This window comes from Oncorhynchus nerka, linkage group LG26 (genome assembly GCF_034236695.1).
Source record: "Oncorhynchus nerka isolate Pitt River linkage group LG26, Oner_Uvic_2.0, whole genome shotgun sequence".
Classification (NCBI taxonomy): domain Eukaryota; kingdom Metazoa; phylum Chordata; class Actinopteri; order Salmoniformes; family Salmonidae; genus Oncorhynchus; species Oncorhynchus nerka.
Window position 1 is genome coordinate 38,049,046 of NC_088421.1, and position 15,262 is coordinate 38,064,307.

Genomic DNA, 15,262 nt, shown 5'->3' on the forward strand with positions numbered 1-15,262 from the left:
ATGCGGCTCTGGCTGTAGTGAGCGGGAGTCATGCGGCTCTGGCTGTAGTGAGCGGGAGTCATGCGGCTCTGGCTGTAGTGAGCGGGAGTCATGCGGCTCTGGCTGTAGTGAGCGGGAGTCATGCGGCTCTGGCTGTAGTGTTCGGGAGTCATGCGGCTCTGGCTGTAGTGTTCGGGAGTCATGCGGCTCTGGCTGTAGTGTTCGGGAGTCATGCGGCTCTGGCTGTAGTGTTCGGGAGTCATGCGGCTCTGGCTGTAGTGTTCGGGAGTCATGCGGCTCTGGCTGTAGTGTTCGGGAGTCATGCGGCTCTGGCTGTAGTGAGCGGGAGTCATGCGGCTCTGGCTGTAGTGTTCGGGAGTCATGCGGCTCTGGCTGTAGTGTTCGGGAGTCATGCGGCTCTGAGTCATGCGGCTCTGGCTGTAGTGTTCGGGAGTCATGCGGCTCTGGCTGTAGTGTTCGGGAGTCATGCGGCTCTGGCTGTAGTGTTCGGGAGTCATGCGGCTCTGGCTGTAGTGTTCGGGAGTCATGCGGCTCTGGCTGTAGTGAGCGGGAGTCATGCGGCTCTGGCTGTAGTGTTCGGGAGTCATGCGGCTCTGGCTGTAGTGAGCGGGGGAGTCATGCGGCTCTGGCTGTAGTGTTCGGGAGTCATGCGGCTCTGGCTGTAGTGTTGCGGGAGTCATGCGGCTCTGGCTGTAGTGTGCGGGAGTCATGCGGCTCTGGCTGTAGTGTTCGGGAGTCATGCGGCTCTGGCTGTAGTGTTCGGGAGTCATGCGGCTCTGGCTGTAGTGTTCGGGAGTCATGCGGCTCTGGCTGTAGTGTTCGGGAGTCATGCGGCTCTGGCTGTAGTGTTCGGGAGTCATGCGGCTCTGGCTGTAGTGTTCGGGAGTCATGCGGCTCTGGCTGTAGTGAGCGGGAGTCATGCGGCTCTGGCTGTAGTGAGCGGCTCTGGGAGTCATGCGGCTCTGGCTGTAGTGAGCGGGAGTCATGCGGCTCTGGCTGTAGTGAGCTCTGGCTGTAGTGGGAGTCATGCGGCTCTGGCTGTAGTGTTCGGGAGTCATGCGGCTCTGGCTGTAGTGTTCGGGAGTCATGCGGCTCTGGCTGTAGTGTTCGGGAGTCATGCGGCTCTGGCTGTAGTGTGAGCGGGAGTCATGCGGCTCTGGCTGTAGTGAGCGGGAGTCATGCGGCTCTGGCTGTCAGCTCTGGCTGTAGTGAGCGGGAGTCATGCGGCTCTGGCTGTAGTGAGCGGAGTCATGCGGCTCTGGCTGTAGTGAGCGGGAGTCATGCGGCTCTGGCTGTAGTGAGCGGGAGTCATGCGGCTCTGGCTGTAGTGAGCGGGAGTCATGCGGCTCTGGCTGTAGTGAGCGGGAGTCATGCGGCTCTGGCTGTAGTGAGCGGGAGTCATGCGGCTCTGGCTGTAGTGAGCGGGAGTCATGCGGCTCTGGCTGTAGTGAGCGGGAGTCATGCGGCTCTGGCTGTAGTGAGCGGGAGTCATGCGGCTCTGGCTGTAGTGAGCGGGAGTCATGCGGCTCTGGCTGTAGTGAGCGGGAGTCATGCGGCTCTGGCTGTAGTGAGCGGGGTCAGTCATGCGAGTCATCTGGCTGTCATGCGGCTCTGGCTGTAGTGAGCGGGAGTCATGCGGGAGTCATGCGGCTCTGGCTGTAGTGTTCGGGAGTCATGCGGCTCTGGCTGTAGTGGCGGGAGTCATGCGGCTCTGGCTGTAGTGTTCGGGAGTCATGCGGCTCTGGCTGTAGTAGTGGGAGTCATGCGGCTCTGGCTGTAGTGCGGCTCTGGCTGTAGTGTTCGGGAGTCATGCGGCTCTGGCTGTAGTGTTCGGGAGTCATGCGGCTCTGGCTGTAGTGAGTCATGCGGCTCTGGGAGTCATGCTCTGGCTGTAGTGAGCGGGAGTCATGCGGCTCTGGCTGTAGTGTTCGGGAGTCATGCGGCTCTGGCTGTAGTGAGCGGGAGTCATGCGGCTCTGGCTGTAGTGTCGGGAGTCATGCGGCTCTGGCTGTAGTGTTCGGGAGTCATGCGGCTCTGGCTGTAGTGTTCGGGAGTCATGCGGCTCTGGCTGTAGTGTTCGGGAGTCATGCGGCTCTGGCTGTAGTGAGCGGAGTCATGCGGCTCTGGCTGTAGTGAGCGGGAGTCATGCGGCTCTGGCTGTAGTGAGCGGGAGTGCTCTGGCTGTAGTGGAGTCATGCGGCTCTGGCTGTAGTGTCACTCGGCTCTGGGAGTCATGCGGCTCTGGCTGTAGTGAGCGGGAGTCATGCGGCTCTGGCTGAGCGGGAGTCATGCGGCTCTGGCTGTAGTGAGCGGGAGTCATGCGGCTCTGGCTGTAGTGAGCGGGAGTCATGCGGCTCTGGCTGTAGTGTCTGGCTGTAGTGAGGAGTCATGCGGCTCTGGCTGCGGGAGTCATGCGGCTCTGGCTGTAGTGAGGGAGTCATGCGGCTCTGGCTGTAGTGGCTGTAGTGAGCGGGAGTCATGCGGCTCTGGCTGTAGTGTTCGGGAGTCATGCGGCTCTGGCTGTGAGCGGGAGTCTGCGGCTCTGGCTGTAGTGAGCGGGAGTCATGCGGTCTGGCTGTAGTGAGTCATGCGGCTCTGGCTGTAGTGAGCGGGAGTCATGCGGCTCTGGCTGTAGTGTTCGGGAGTCATGCGGCTCTGGCTGTAGTGTCGGGAGTCATGCGGCTCTGGCTGTAGTGTGCGGGAGTCATGCGGCTCTGGCTGTAGTGAGCGGGAGTCATGCGGCTCTGGCTGTAGTGTTCGGGAGTCATGCGGCTCTGGCTGTGAGGCGGGAGTGCTCGGCTGAGTCATGCGGCTCTGGCTGTAGTGTTCGGGAGTCATGCGGCTCTGGCTGTAGTGCTCTGGCTGTAGTGGAGTCATGCTCTGGCTCTGCGGCTCTGGCTGCTGAGGGAGTCATGCGGTGTCATGCGGCTCTGGCTGGTGAGTCATGCGGCTCTGGCTGTAGTGAGCGGGAGTCATGCGGCTCTGGCTGTAGTGTTCGGGAGTCATGCGGCTCTGGCTGTAGTGTCAGCGGGAGTCATGCGGCTCTGGCTGGCGGGAGTCATGCGGCTCTGGCTGTAGTGAGCGGGAGTCATGCGGCTCTGGCTGTAGTGAGCGGGAGTCATGCGGCTCTGGCTGTAGTGAGCGGGAGTCATGCGGCTCTGGCTGTAGTGAGCGGGAGTCATGCGGCTCTGGCTGTAGTGAGCGGGAGTCATGCGGCTCTGGCTGTAGTGAGGGAGTCATGCGGCTCTGGCTGTAGTGAGCGGGAGTCATGCGGCTCTGGCTGTAGTGAGCGGGAGTCATGCGGCTCTGGCTGTAGTGAGCGGGAGTCATGCGGCTCTGGCTGTAGTGAGCGGGAGTCATGCGGCTCTGGCTGTGAGCGGGAGTCAGTGCTCTGGCGGGAGTCATGCGGCTCTGGCTGTAGTGAGCGGGAGTCATGCGGCTCTGGCTGTAGTGAGCGGGAGTCATGCGGCTCTGGCTGTAGTGAGTGAGCGGGAGTCATGCGGCTCTGGCTGTAGTGTTCGGGAGTCATGCGGCTCTGGCTGTAGTGTTCGGGAGTCATGCGGCTCTGGCTGTAGTGTTCGGGAGTCATGCGGCTCTGGCTGTAGTGGAGTCATGCGGCTCTGGCTGTAGTGTTCGGGAGTCATGCGGCTCTGGCTGTAGTGTAGTGCGGCTCTGGCTGTAGTGGAGTCATGCGGCTCTGGCTGTAGTGAGGGAGTCATGCGGCTCTGGCTGTAGTGTCTGGCTGTAGTGGGAGTCAGCTCTGGCTGTATGCGGCTCTGGCTGTAGTGTTCGGGAGTCATGCGGCTCTGGCTGTAGTGTTCGGGAGTCATGCGGCTCTGGCTGTAGTGAGCGGGAGTCATGCGGCGGGAGTCTGGCTGTAGTGCCCTGGCGTGGAGTCATGCGGCCCTGGCTGTAGTGTGCGGGTCATGCGGCCCTGGCATGCGGCCCTGGCTGTAGTGTGCGGGAGTCATGCGGCTCTGGCTGTAGTGTGCGGGAGTCATGCGGCCCTGGCTGTAGTGTGCGGGAGTCATGCGGCCCTGGCTGTAGTGTCATGCGGCCCTGGCTGTGTGTGCGGGAGTCATGCGGCCCTGGCTGTAGTGTCGGGAGTCATGCGGCTCTGGCTGTAGTGTCGGGAGTCATGCGGCCCTGGCTGTCATGCGGCTCTGGTGTGCGGGAGTCATGCGGCCCTGGCTGTAGTGTTGCGGGTGGGAGTCATGCGGCTCTGGCTGTAGTGTGCGGGAGTCATGCGGCCTGGCTGTCATGCGGCTCTGGCTGAGTGCGGGAGTCATGCGGCTCTGGCTGTAGTGAGCGGGAGTCATGCGGCTCTGGCTGTAGTGTTGGCGGGAGTCATGCGGCTCTGGCTGTAGTGTTCGGGAGTCATGCGGCTCTGGCTGTATGCGGCTCTGGCTGTAGTGTTCGGGAGTCATGGAGTCATGCGGCTCTGGCTGTAGTGTTCGGGAGTCATGCGGCTCTGGCTGTAGTGTTCGGGAGTCATGCGGCTCTGGCATGCGGGAGTCATCTGGCTGTAGTGTTGCGGGAGTCATGCGGCTCTGGGCTGTAGTGTTCGGGAGTCATGCGGCTCTGGCTGTCATAGTGTTGCGGGAGTCATGCGGCTCTGGCTGTCATGCGGCTCTGGTGTAGTGAGCGGGAGTCATGCGGCTCTGGCTGTAGTGTTCGGGAGTCATGCGGCTCTGGCTGTAGTGTGTCATGCGGCTCTGGCTGAGTCATGCGGCTCTGGCTGTAGTGAGCGGGAGTCATGCGGCTCTGGCTGTAGTGTTCGGGAGTCATGCGGCTCTGGCTGTAGTGTTCGGGAGTCATGCGGCTCTGGCTGTAGTGTGCGGGAGTCATGCGGCTCTGGCTGTAGTGTGCGGGAGTCATGCGGCTCTGGCTGTAGTGAGCGGGAGTCATGCGGCTCTGGCTGTGCGGGAGTCATGCGGCTCTGGCTGTAGTGAGCGGGAGTCATGCGGCTCTGGCTGTCGGGAGTCATGCTCTGGCTGTAGTGGGAGTCATGCGGCTCTGGCTGTAGTGAGCGGGAGTCATGCGGCTCTGGCTGTAGTGAGCGGGAGTCATGCGGCTCTGGCTGTAGTGGCGGGAGTCATGCGGCTCTGGCTGTAGTGAGCGGGAGTCATGCGGCTCTGGCTGTAGTGAGCGGGAGTCATGCGGCTCTGGCTGTAGTGTTCGGGAGTCATGCGGCTCTGGCTGTAGTGCTCTGGCGGGAGTCATGCGGCTCTGGCTGTAGTGTTCGGGAGTCATGCGGCTCTGGCTGTAGTGTGTCATGCGGCTCTGGCTGTAGTGTTCGGGAGTCATGCGGCTCTGGCTGTAGTGTGCGGGAGTCATGCGGCTCTGGCTGTCAGCCCTGGCTGTAGTGAGCGGGAGTCATGCGGCTCTGGCATGCGGCCCTGGCTGTAGTGTGCGGGAGTCATGCGGCTCTGGCTGTAGTGTGAGCTGTAGTGGGAGTCATGCGGCTGGCTGGCTGTAGTGAGCGGGAGTCATGCGGCTCTGGCTGTAGTGTTCGGGAGTCATGCGGCCCTGGCAGTGTTCGGGAGTCATCTGGCTGTAGTGTTCGGGAGTCATGCGGCTCTGGCTGTAGTGTCAGCGGGAGTCATGCGGCTCTGGCTGTAGTGAGCGGGAGTCATGCGGCTCTGGCTGTAGTGAGCGGGAGTCATGCGGCTCTGGCTGTAGTGAGCGGGAGTCATGCGGCTCTGGCTGTAGTGTTCGGGAGTCATGCGGCTCTGGCTGTAGTGTGCGGGAGTCATGCGGCTCTGGCTGTAGTGAGCGGGAGTCATGCGGCTCTGGCTGTAGTGAGCGGGAGTCATGCGGCTCTGGCTGTAGTGAGCGGGAGTCATGCGGCTCTGGCTGTAGTGCGGGAGTCATGCGGCTCTGGCTGTAGTGAGCGGGAGTCATGCGGCTCTGGCTGTAGTGAGCGGGAGTCATGCGGCTCTGGCTGTAGTGAGCGGGAGTCATGCGGCTCTGGCTGTAGTGAGCGGGAGTCATGCGGCTCTGGCTGTAGTGAGCGGGAGTCATGCGGCTCTGGCTGTAGTGAGCGGGAGTCATGCGGCTCTGGCTGTAGTGAGCGGGAGTCATGCGGCTCTGGCTGTAGTGTTCGGGAGTAGTGAGCTGTAGTGTTCGGGAGTCATGCGGCTCTGAGTCATGCGGCTCTGGCTGCTGTAGTGTTGTAGTGGGAGTCATGCGGCTCTGGCTGTAGTGTTCGGGAGTCATGCGGCTCTGGCTGTAGTGTTCGGGAGTCATGCGGCTCTGGCTGTAGTGTTCGGGAGTCATGCGGCTCTGGCTGTAGTGTTCGGGAGTCATGCGGCTCTGGCTGTAGTGTTCGGGAGTCATGCGGCTCTGGCTGTAGTGTTCGGGAGTCATGCGGCTCTGGCTGTAGTGTTCGGGAGTCATGCGGCTCTGGCTGTAGTGAGCGGCAGAGAAATAGGAGAGTGTAGGAGGCTCTCCTGTCTGTCTGCTTATTATGCAGGACACCCCTGCCACCTAGTGGATGTGTGGGACACTTTCATGTCATCCTCTGGGGTTCTTTGTACTTTAGATAGTTTATAACTGGAGAAATGTATTGACCCCAAAATCAATCAATCCAAGACACAGTATTATGTCTGAATACTCATGACAGAATTCTAGTATGTGGTAACACTTTCCTTCATAACACTGTCAAACGTGACATAACAGATTGTAGTAACAGTCACTCTTGAACTAACACTCCTACTACCACTGACTGTTGAGGAAACAGGAGCTCACTATGACGGACTGATATGTGGGTTTCTCACCCAGCTACCTGAAGATGAACACACTTCACGTCACAGGGGATAAGAGCATCAGCTTCATGACTAATATAGACATGTAGCCTTCACTGTGAGACTGTCATTTGAATGACTGTTATGTAACCTGGATGTTTCAAGTCAACTGTAACCATGTATGTTGGATGATGTTCTTCTCACTGTCCCGTGTCAATGTAGTGGTTGTCATTTGATATGAGCATGTGACGGTGTCTCTGTCCTCTACAGTAAGGAGAGCAGGATGAATGGCCAGTATCAACAGACAGTAGAAGTATTAAACAACGACAATAAGTAAGTATGTTGAGGTTTATTCTGTTATGGTAAACAATGTATCACCAGTAAACAGCACCAGATCTGGCTTCAAGTAAGATTGAAATGCTGTTTAAACATTTGATCTGTCTGGGCTTGATTGAGCTTTGCCTTGCACAATGGAACCAAGAAAATAGTTGAAAAGTGCAAACATGGCCCACCTAGCACTCCAGACGAGCTAAAAGAAACGCTGAAACATGTCCCACCTAGCACTCCAGACGAGCTAAAAGAGAAGCTGAAACATGTCCCACCTAGCACTCCAGACGAGCTAAAAGAGACGCTGAAACATGTCCCACATAGCACTCCAGACGAGCTAAAAGAAACGCTGAAACATGTCCCACCTAGCACTCCAGACGAGCTAAAAGAGACGCTGAAACATGTCCCACCTAGCACTCCAGACGAGCTAAAAGAAACGCTGAAACATGTCCCACCTAGCACTCCAGACGAGCTAAAAGAAACGCTAAAACATGTCCCACCTAGCACTCCAGACGAGCTAAAAGAAACGCTGAAACATGTCCCACCTAGCACTCCAGACGAGCTAAAAGAAACGCTGAAACATGTCCCACCTAGCACTCCAGACGAGCTAAAAGAAACACTGAAACATGTCCCACCTAGCACTCCAGACGAGCTAAAAGAAACGCTGAAACATGTCCCACCTAGCACTCCAGACGAGCTAAAAGAGACGCTGAAACATGTCCCACCTAGCACTCCAGACGAGCTAAAAGAGAAGCTGAAACATGTCCCACCTAGCACTCCAGACGAGCTAAAAGAGACGCTGAAACATGTCCCACCTAGCACTCCAGACGAGCTAAAAGAAACGCTGAAACATGTCCCACCTAGCACTCCAGACGAGCTAAAAGAAACGCTGAAACATGTCCCACCTAGCATTCCAGACGAGCTTAAAGAAACGCTGAAACATGTCCCACATAGCACTCCAGACGAGCTTAAAGAAACGCTGAAACATGTCCCACCTAGCACTCCAGACGAGCTAAAAGAAACGCTGAAACATGGCCCATGACTACCTAGTCCACCACAACACACACACACATATATATATATATATATATATATATATATATATATATATATTATAATATTTGTATTTGTAATAATGACAATTACAACAATACTGAATGAACACGTATTTTAACTTAATACAAAACATCAATAAAATCAATTTAGCCTCAAATAAATAATGAAACATGTTCAATTTGGTTTAAATAATGTAAAAACACAGTGTTGTAAGTAAAAGTGCAATATGTCCCTTGCTCAGAACATGAGAACATATGAAAGCTGATCGTTCCTTTTAACATGAGTCTTCAATATTCACAGGTAAGAAGGTTTAGCTTGTAGTTATTATAGGAATTATAGGACTATTTCTCTTTATACAATTTGTATTTCACATACCTTTGACTATTGGATGTTCTTATAGGCACTTTAGTATTGCCAGTGTAACAGTATAGCTTCCGGCCCTCTCCTCACTCCTCCCTGTGCTCGAACCAGGAACACATCGACAACAGCCACCCTCGAAGCAGCGTTACCCATGCAGAGCAAGGGGGACAACTACTCCAAGTCTCAGAGCGAGTGAAGTTTGAAACGCTATTAGCGCGCACCCCGTTAACTAGCTGGCCATTTCACATCGGTTACACCAGCCTAATCTGGGGAGTTGATAGGCCTGAAGCACAGCGACGATCTGCTGGTAAAACGCTCTAAAGTGCTGTTTGAATGAATGCTTACGAGCCTGCTGCTGCCTACCACCGCTCAGTCAGACTGCTCTATCAAATCATAGACTTAATTATAACATAATAACACACACAAATATGAGCCTTGGGTCATTAATATGGTCGAATCCGGAAACTATCATCTCGAAAACAAAACGTTTATTCTTTGTGAAATCCGGAACCGTTCCGTATTTTATCCAACGGGTGGCATCCATCAGTCTAAATATTCCTGTTACATTGCACAACCTTCAATGTTATGTCATAATTACGTAACATTCTGGCAAATTAGTTCGCAACGAGCCAGGCGGCCCAAACTGTTGCATATACACTGACTCTGCGTGCAATGAACGCAAGAGAAGTGACACAATTACACCTTGTTAATATTGCCTGCTAACCTGGATTTCTTTTAGCTAAATATGCAGGTTTAAAAATATATACTTCTGTGTATTGATTTTAAGAAAGGCATTGGTGTTTATGGTTAGGTACAGTCGTGCAACGATTGTGCTTTTTTTTGCAAATGCGCTATTGTTAAATCATCCCCCGTTTGGCGAAGTTGGCTGTCTTTGTTAGGAAGAAATAGTCTTCACACAGTTCGCAACGAGCCAGGCATCCCAAACTGCTGCATATACCCTGACTCTGTTGCAAGAGAAGTGACACCATTTTTCCTAGGTAAAATAAATTAATGTTAGCAGGCAATATTAACTAAATATGCATGTGTATTGATTTGAAGAAAGGCATTGATGTTTATGGTTAGGTACGTTGGAGTAACGAGTCCTTTTTCAGAATGCCACCACATCGATTATATGCAACGCAGGACAAGCTAGATAAACTAGTAATATCATCAACCATGTGTAGTTAACTAGTGATTAGGATTGATTGATTAATTGTCTTTTATAAGATAAGTTTAATGCTAGCTAGCAACTTACCTTGGCTTACTGCATTCGCGTAACAGGCAGGCTCCTCGTGGAGTGCAATGTAATCAGGTTAGAGCGTCAGGTTGCAAGATTGAATCCCCGAGCTGACAAGGTAAAAATCTGTTGTTCTGCCCCTGAACAAGGCAGTTAACCCACCGTTCCTAAGCCGTCATTGAAAATAAGAATGTGTTCTTAACCGACTTGCCGAGTTAAATAAAGATTCAATAAAAAACATTTCCGAATGTTAATTAATCGGTCGACCTCTAGTGTGTTGTGGTGGACCAGGTATTCTCTGTTTAACTGTCTGTGTGTTGTGGTGGACCAGGTATTCTCTGTTTAACTGTCTGTGTGTTGTGGTGGACCAGGTATTCTCTGTTTAACTGTCTGTGTGTTGTGGTGGACCAGGTATTCTCTGTTTAACTGTCTGTGTGTTGTGGTGGACCAGGTATTCTCTGTTTAACTGTCTGTGTGTTGTGGTGGACCAGGTATTCTCTGTTTAACTGTCTGTGTGTTGTGGTGGACCAGGTATTCTCTGTTTAACTGTGTGTTGTGGTGGACCAGGTATTCTCTGTTTAACTGTCTGTGTGTTGTGGTGGACCAGGTATTCTCTGTTTAACTGTCTGTGTGTGGTGGTGGACCAGGTATTCTCTGTTTAACTGTCTGTGTGTTGTGGTGGACCAGGTATTCTCTGTTTAACTGTGTGTTGTGGTGGAGCAGGTATTCTCTGTTTAACTGTGTGTTGTGGTGGACCAGGTATTCTCTGTTTAACTGTCTGTGTGTGGTGGTGGACCAGGTATTCTCTGTTTAACTGTGTGTTGTGGTGGAACAGGTATTCTCTGTTTAACTGTGTGTTGTGGTGGAACAGGTATTCTCTGTTTAACTGTGTGTTGTGGTGGAGCAGGTATTCTCTGTTTAACTGTGTGTTGTGGTGGAACAGGTATTCTCTGTTTAACTGTGTGTTGTGGTGGACTGTGTGTTGTGGTGGACCAGGTATTCTCTGTTTAACTGTGTGTTGTGGTGGACCAGGTATTCTCTGTTTAACTGTGTGTTGTGGTGGAACAGGTATTCTCTGTTTAACTGTGTGTTGTGGTGGAACAGGTATTCTCTGTTTAACTGTGTGTTGTGGTGGAACAGGTATTCTCTGTTTAACTGTGTGTTGTGGTGGAACAGGTATTCTCTGTTTAACTGTGTGTTGTGGTGGAACAGGTATTCTCTGTTTAACTGTGTGTTGTGGTGGACCAGGTATTCTCTGTTTAACTGTGTGTTGTGGTGGACCAGGTATTCTCTGTTTAACTGTGTGTTGTGGTGGAACAGGTATTCTCTGTTTAACTGTGTGTTGTGGTGGAGCAGGTATCCTCTGTTTAACTGTGTGTTGTGGTGGAACAGGTATTCTCTGTTTAACTGTGTGTTGTGGTGGTATTCTCTGTTTAACTGTGTGTTGTGGTGGAACAGGTATTCTCTGTTTAACTGTGTGTTGTGGTGGAACAGGTATTCTCTGTTTAACTGTGTGTTGTGGTGGACCAGGTATTCTCTGTTTAACTGTCTGTGTGTTGTGGTGGACCAGGTATTCTCTGTTTAACTGTCTGTGTGTTGTGGTGGACCAGGTATTCTCTGTTTAACTGTCTGTTGTGGTGGACCAGGTATTCTCTGTTTGCGGTGGTGAACCACCAGGGCACCCTGGAGAGTGGTCACTACACCAGCTTCATCCGCCAACACAAAGACCAGTGGTTTAAGTGTGACGACGCCATCATCACAAAGGCCAGCATCAAGGACGTGTTGGACAGTGAAGGGTGGGTTGTCTGACACCAGACTCCACGGTCATTTCCTTTAGAAAACAGACTGAAAGGAAAGACTGGAGCAGGGAGGGACTACCAATAGAAAAACACTTTGTTTTCTGTTGTAAAATATTTTGACTGTGTTCAGTGGGGTACACTGTAGCAAAAGGTTTTTTCAGAGGAAAACAAAAGGTTGTGTTATTGAACAAGTTCAGGTAGTACCTCCAGGTTTCAATCCATTTCCAAATGTTTTCTCCCCACTGAACATAACCCTGAGGATCCATTTCAGTCAAGTTACTCTCAGTTGATTTGGATGTGGAATTTCTGTGTGATTGCAGTTCAATACCCGCATCATGTTCAGAACTACCTGTACAACTACTGCTACTACCTGAACGTGTCCAATATGAACACAGATGTCCATTTGTTGTTGCAAAATGTTTTGTGTGCCCGACTGAACACAATGTTAGATTGCCGTCAATTTAGATTTAATTGACCCCAACTCTAGAGGTCGATTCCATCCATACACATTCTTAGTGTTAACAACCCTGAACAATCCCACACAAACTAACCACATTTAAGTTAACTATTTTCCTGTACCATTACTACTAATCATATTTAAGTAAAATAGTGCTTTCCCTCTTCTGCTACTAATACTGCTACTAATACTGCTGCCAATACTGCTACTTCAACTAATAGTGTTACTAATACTGCTAATGCTACTAATACTACTAATGCTAATGCTACTAATACTACTAATGCTAATGCCACTAATGCTAATGCCACTAATACTGTTACTAATACTACTGCTACTAATATTGATACTACTGCTTCTAATACTACTGCTGCTGCTATTGCTACTACTACTGCTGCTACTACTAACTAATACTGCTATTAATACTACTGCTACTATTACATAAACTGCTGCTGCTAGTACTACTTACTACTACTACTACTACAGCTGCTACTACTACAGCTACTACTACTACTACTAATCCCATTTAATCGAACTATTTCCCTTTACTACTAATACTATTACTACTACTGCTGCTGCTAGTACTACTTACTAATACTGCTACTACTACTACAACTCTTACTAATCACATTTAAGTCTAATAGCACTTTCCCTGTACTACTACTGCTAATAATCACGTTTAATCTAACTATTTCCCTTTACTACTGCTACTACTACTACTAATAATAATAATAATAATAATATTCACATTTAATCTAACTATTTCCCTTTACTACTGCTACTACTACTACTACTAATAATAATAATAATAATCACGTTTAATCTAACTATTTCCCTTTACTACTGCTACTACTACTACTAATAATAATAATAATAATAATATTCACATTTAATCTAACTATTTCCCTTTACTACTGCTACTACTACTACTAATAATAATAATAATAATATTCACATTTAATCGAACTATTTCCCTTTACTACTACTACGTCTACTACTAATCACATGTAAGTCTAATAGCTCTTTTCCTTTCCCCTCAGGTATCTGCTGTTCTATCACAAGCAGTTCCTGGAGTATGAGTAGCCTTACCTTGTAGACCGCTGACTCTGCGGAGAACCAACCAACCCAACGCTCAAAGAGATGAGGAACCAACCAATGACTGTGGAACAGAGGACGATAAAACACGAACACACAAACCTACCTGAAACTCTGACTATACCAGTTACTACTACCCCCCCTGACAGGGGTGACAGTCTAACATAAACAATGACTAATAGTGAAAAATCATGCAAAACTTGTTCAAAAACAGCACTGAGCTCCCGGCATCTACTTGACACAACTGAATGGAGAAAGAGAATGAGGAAAAGTGGAGTGGAGTGGGTGGGAAGGAGCCCTCCCTCTCTCTCCCTCACTCCGCCCCTTTTCTGACGTTGGGGCGGAGCCTTGTCGAGAGTGAATTGACAGTATCTGTGGAGAGGAAGTAGGAGGGAAGAGGGCACAGTGGGACTCAAAGCCCCCAAAACTACAGTATTGATTTGTGAATTCTTGTTTCTTTCCTCATGGTGCTCTCGTTTCCACTGAAAAGCATTTACCATACACTGACGATGGGAGGAGACTGTCCAACGTCTTCATATGCATACACAACTGAATGCAAAAAAGATATATACTTCAACAACAGAACAAAAGTATGGTATTATTTAAAATATAATAGCAAACAAGATCTAGTTATGATTCTTATCATTTGAATTTAGTTCTGGAATATGCTGTATGATCCTCTAGTACATCTATTTTTTTAAAGAGGAAAAGTGAGAGAACTGAGAGCACGAGACGCCATCCTTGCTAGTTTCCTGGTAAGCGTAGCCAAACATGAAAAATGGACTTGGAGCAAACTGAACGTACCCATGTTCAAACTATTTTTTTGTTGATTATTTTCTTGTTTCATTTTGGTTGAGGGAATATCTATTTTTTTATTTAGTGACTCGTTCATTGAAATTCTTTGTACCATTTCTTTCCAGTGTCCACGTTAATCTCATCGTTTTGTTGCGGTGCAGTAATGTCCCTTCCTTGCTGTCATGGTACCTTCAGAAGACGTTATTTCGATGTAGTATTCTTGATCGTGGAAAGTGTTGTTGGGTATATAATGATGGTGGTGATTTAAATTGGCTCACTTTTGGCTGTTGACATTTTTGAGCTATAGGTTTCTTGTGGCATTATGAAGTAGAGGCAATGTATTCTCTGTAGCTTGGTCCCAGATCTGTTTGTGCTGTCTTGCTAAAACTCTTATAGTAGCTGGCAAGCCATCACAAACAGATCTGGGACCAGGCCATGGCTATCAGACTGCTGTGGGTCTTTTTAGAAGACCTCTGCAACACAGTAGGGTGGATACCTGGGGCAAATCGCTTGCTATTCCCCATATACTGCAGAGACAAATGTAGTTCTCTAGGGAATAGTGGGCCATTTCAAACACAGACCTCTAGAGTCTGTCAACTAAAGCGATGTGCTAACGTAAGCCTACTGCAACACAGCTGTGCAGGTCTAGGGCAAAACTGAAATGGCTCACTATTCCCTATATAGTGCACTACTTTTGAATTCTGTCCAATAGTTGTGCACTACATAGGGAATAGTGTGCCATTTTGGACCCATGTCCGTCTCTGTCTTAATGTTGCCTTGGGCAATAATACCTCGACGCCTCCACCTCTTCTGTTACAAGACTCCGTTGACTGATTAGTGTACTGTTGTTGGGGGGGATAAATGGCGATGATGAAGGATTGCACGTACATGGTGGCGCTGTCTGTTTGCTGCACACTCTCCAGCTTTGAATCCATTAGTGTTCTCTTAATATCCACAACAACAACCACATGTGGCTTGTTCAGACCAAGGTTGTGTTCATTAGGCAACAAATAGAGAACTCACAAACGGGGAGGGACTGCTTGGGCTTGTCCAATGAGAAACGCTCATTTAAATGTTCTGTGGCAAAACGTTTTAAAACGTTATCCATTGCGTGCCCTAATGTGCACGACCCAATGTGTCTTGTGGTAGGTTGCCTCTGCAGTGCAGTAACACAGTGCTTTATCCTATCAGTATGCTGTCTGAATTCTGAGTCTAAAAAGAAAGAACACAAATGTGTTGTTGGGTATTTTATGTTTGAATATCACTGTGTATGTAAAGTTTTAAAAAATAAATGTGGGAAAATGTATACCACATTGATACCGCAACACTTTGGGTCTGGTCCAGCTGCTCGGGAAACAAACAATACAAATAAATAAAACATATCTATCCTCTG

The 15,262-nt window shown here is 50.0% G+C and overlaps 1 protein-coding gene across 1 annotated transcript; it reads left to right on the forward strand.

Moving 5' to 3' along the window:
• Positions 1-6,299: 6,299 nt before the first annotated feature.
• Positions 6,300-15,262, forward strand: LOC115116516 (ubiquitin carboxyl-terminal hydrolase 22-like). The gene is made up of 3 exons (XM_065010632.1): positions 6,300-7,079; positions 11,373-11,522; positions 13,020-15,262. Exons 1-3 carry the CDS (start codon positions 7,030-7,032, stop codon positions 13,060-13,062), a joined length of 243 nt encoding a protein of 80 aa, XP_064866704.1. The 5' UTR covers positions 6,300-7,029; the 3' UTR covers positions 13,063-15,262.

Bases quoted from the DNA above. Each gene is read 5' to 3' on its own strand.
- LOC115116516 (XM_065010632.1), top strand. From the start codon at position 7,030: ATGAATGGCCAGTATCAACAGACAGTAGAAGTATTAAACAACGACAAT. The intron at 7,080-11,372 runs GTAAGTATGTTG...GTGGTGGACCAG, and splicing joins GTATTAAACAACGACAATAA to GTATTCTCTGTTTGCGGTGG. The intron at 11,523-13,019 runs GTGGGTTGTCTG...CTTTCCCCTCAG, and splicing joins GACGTGTTGGACAGTGAAGG to GTATCTGCTGTTCTATCACA.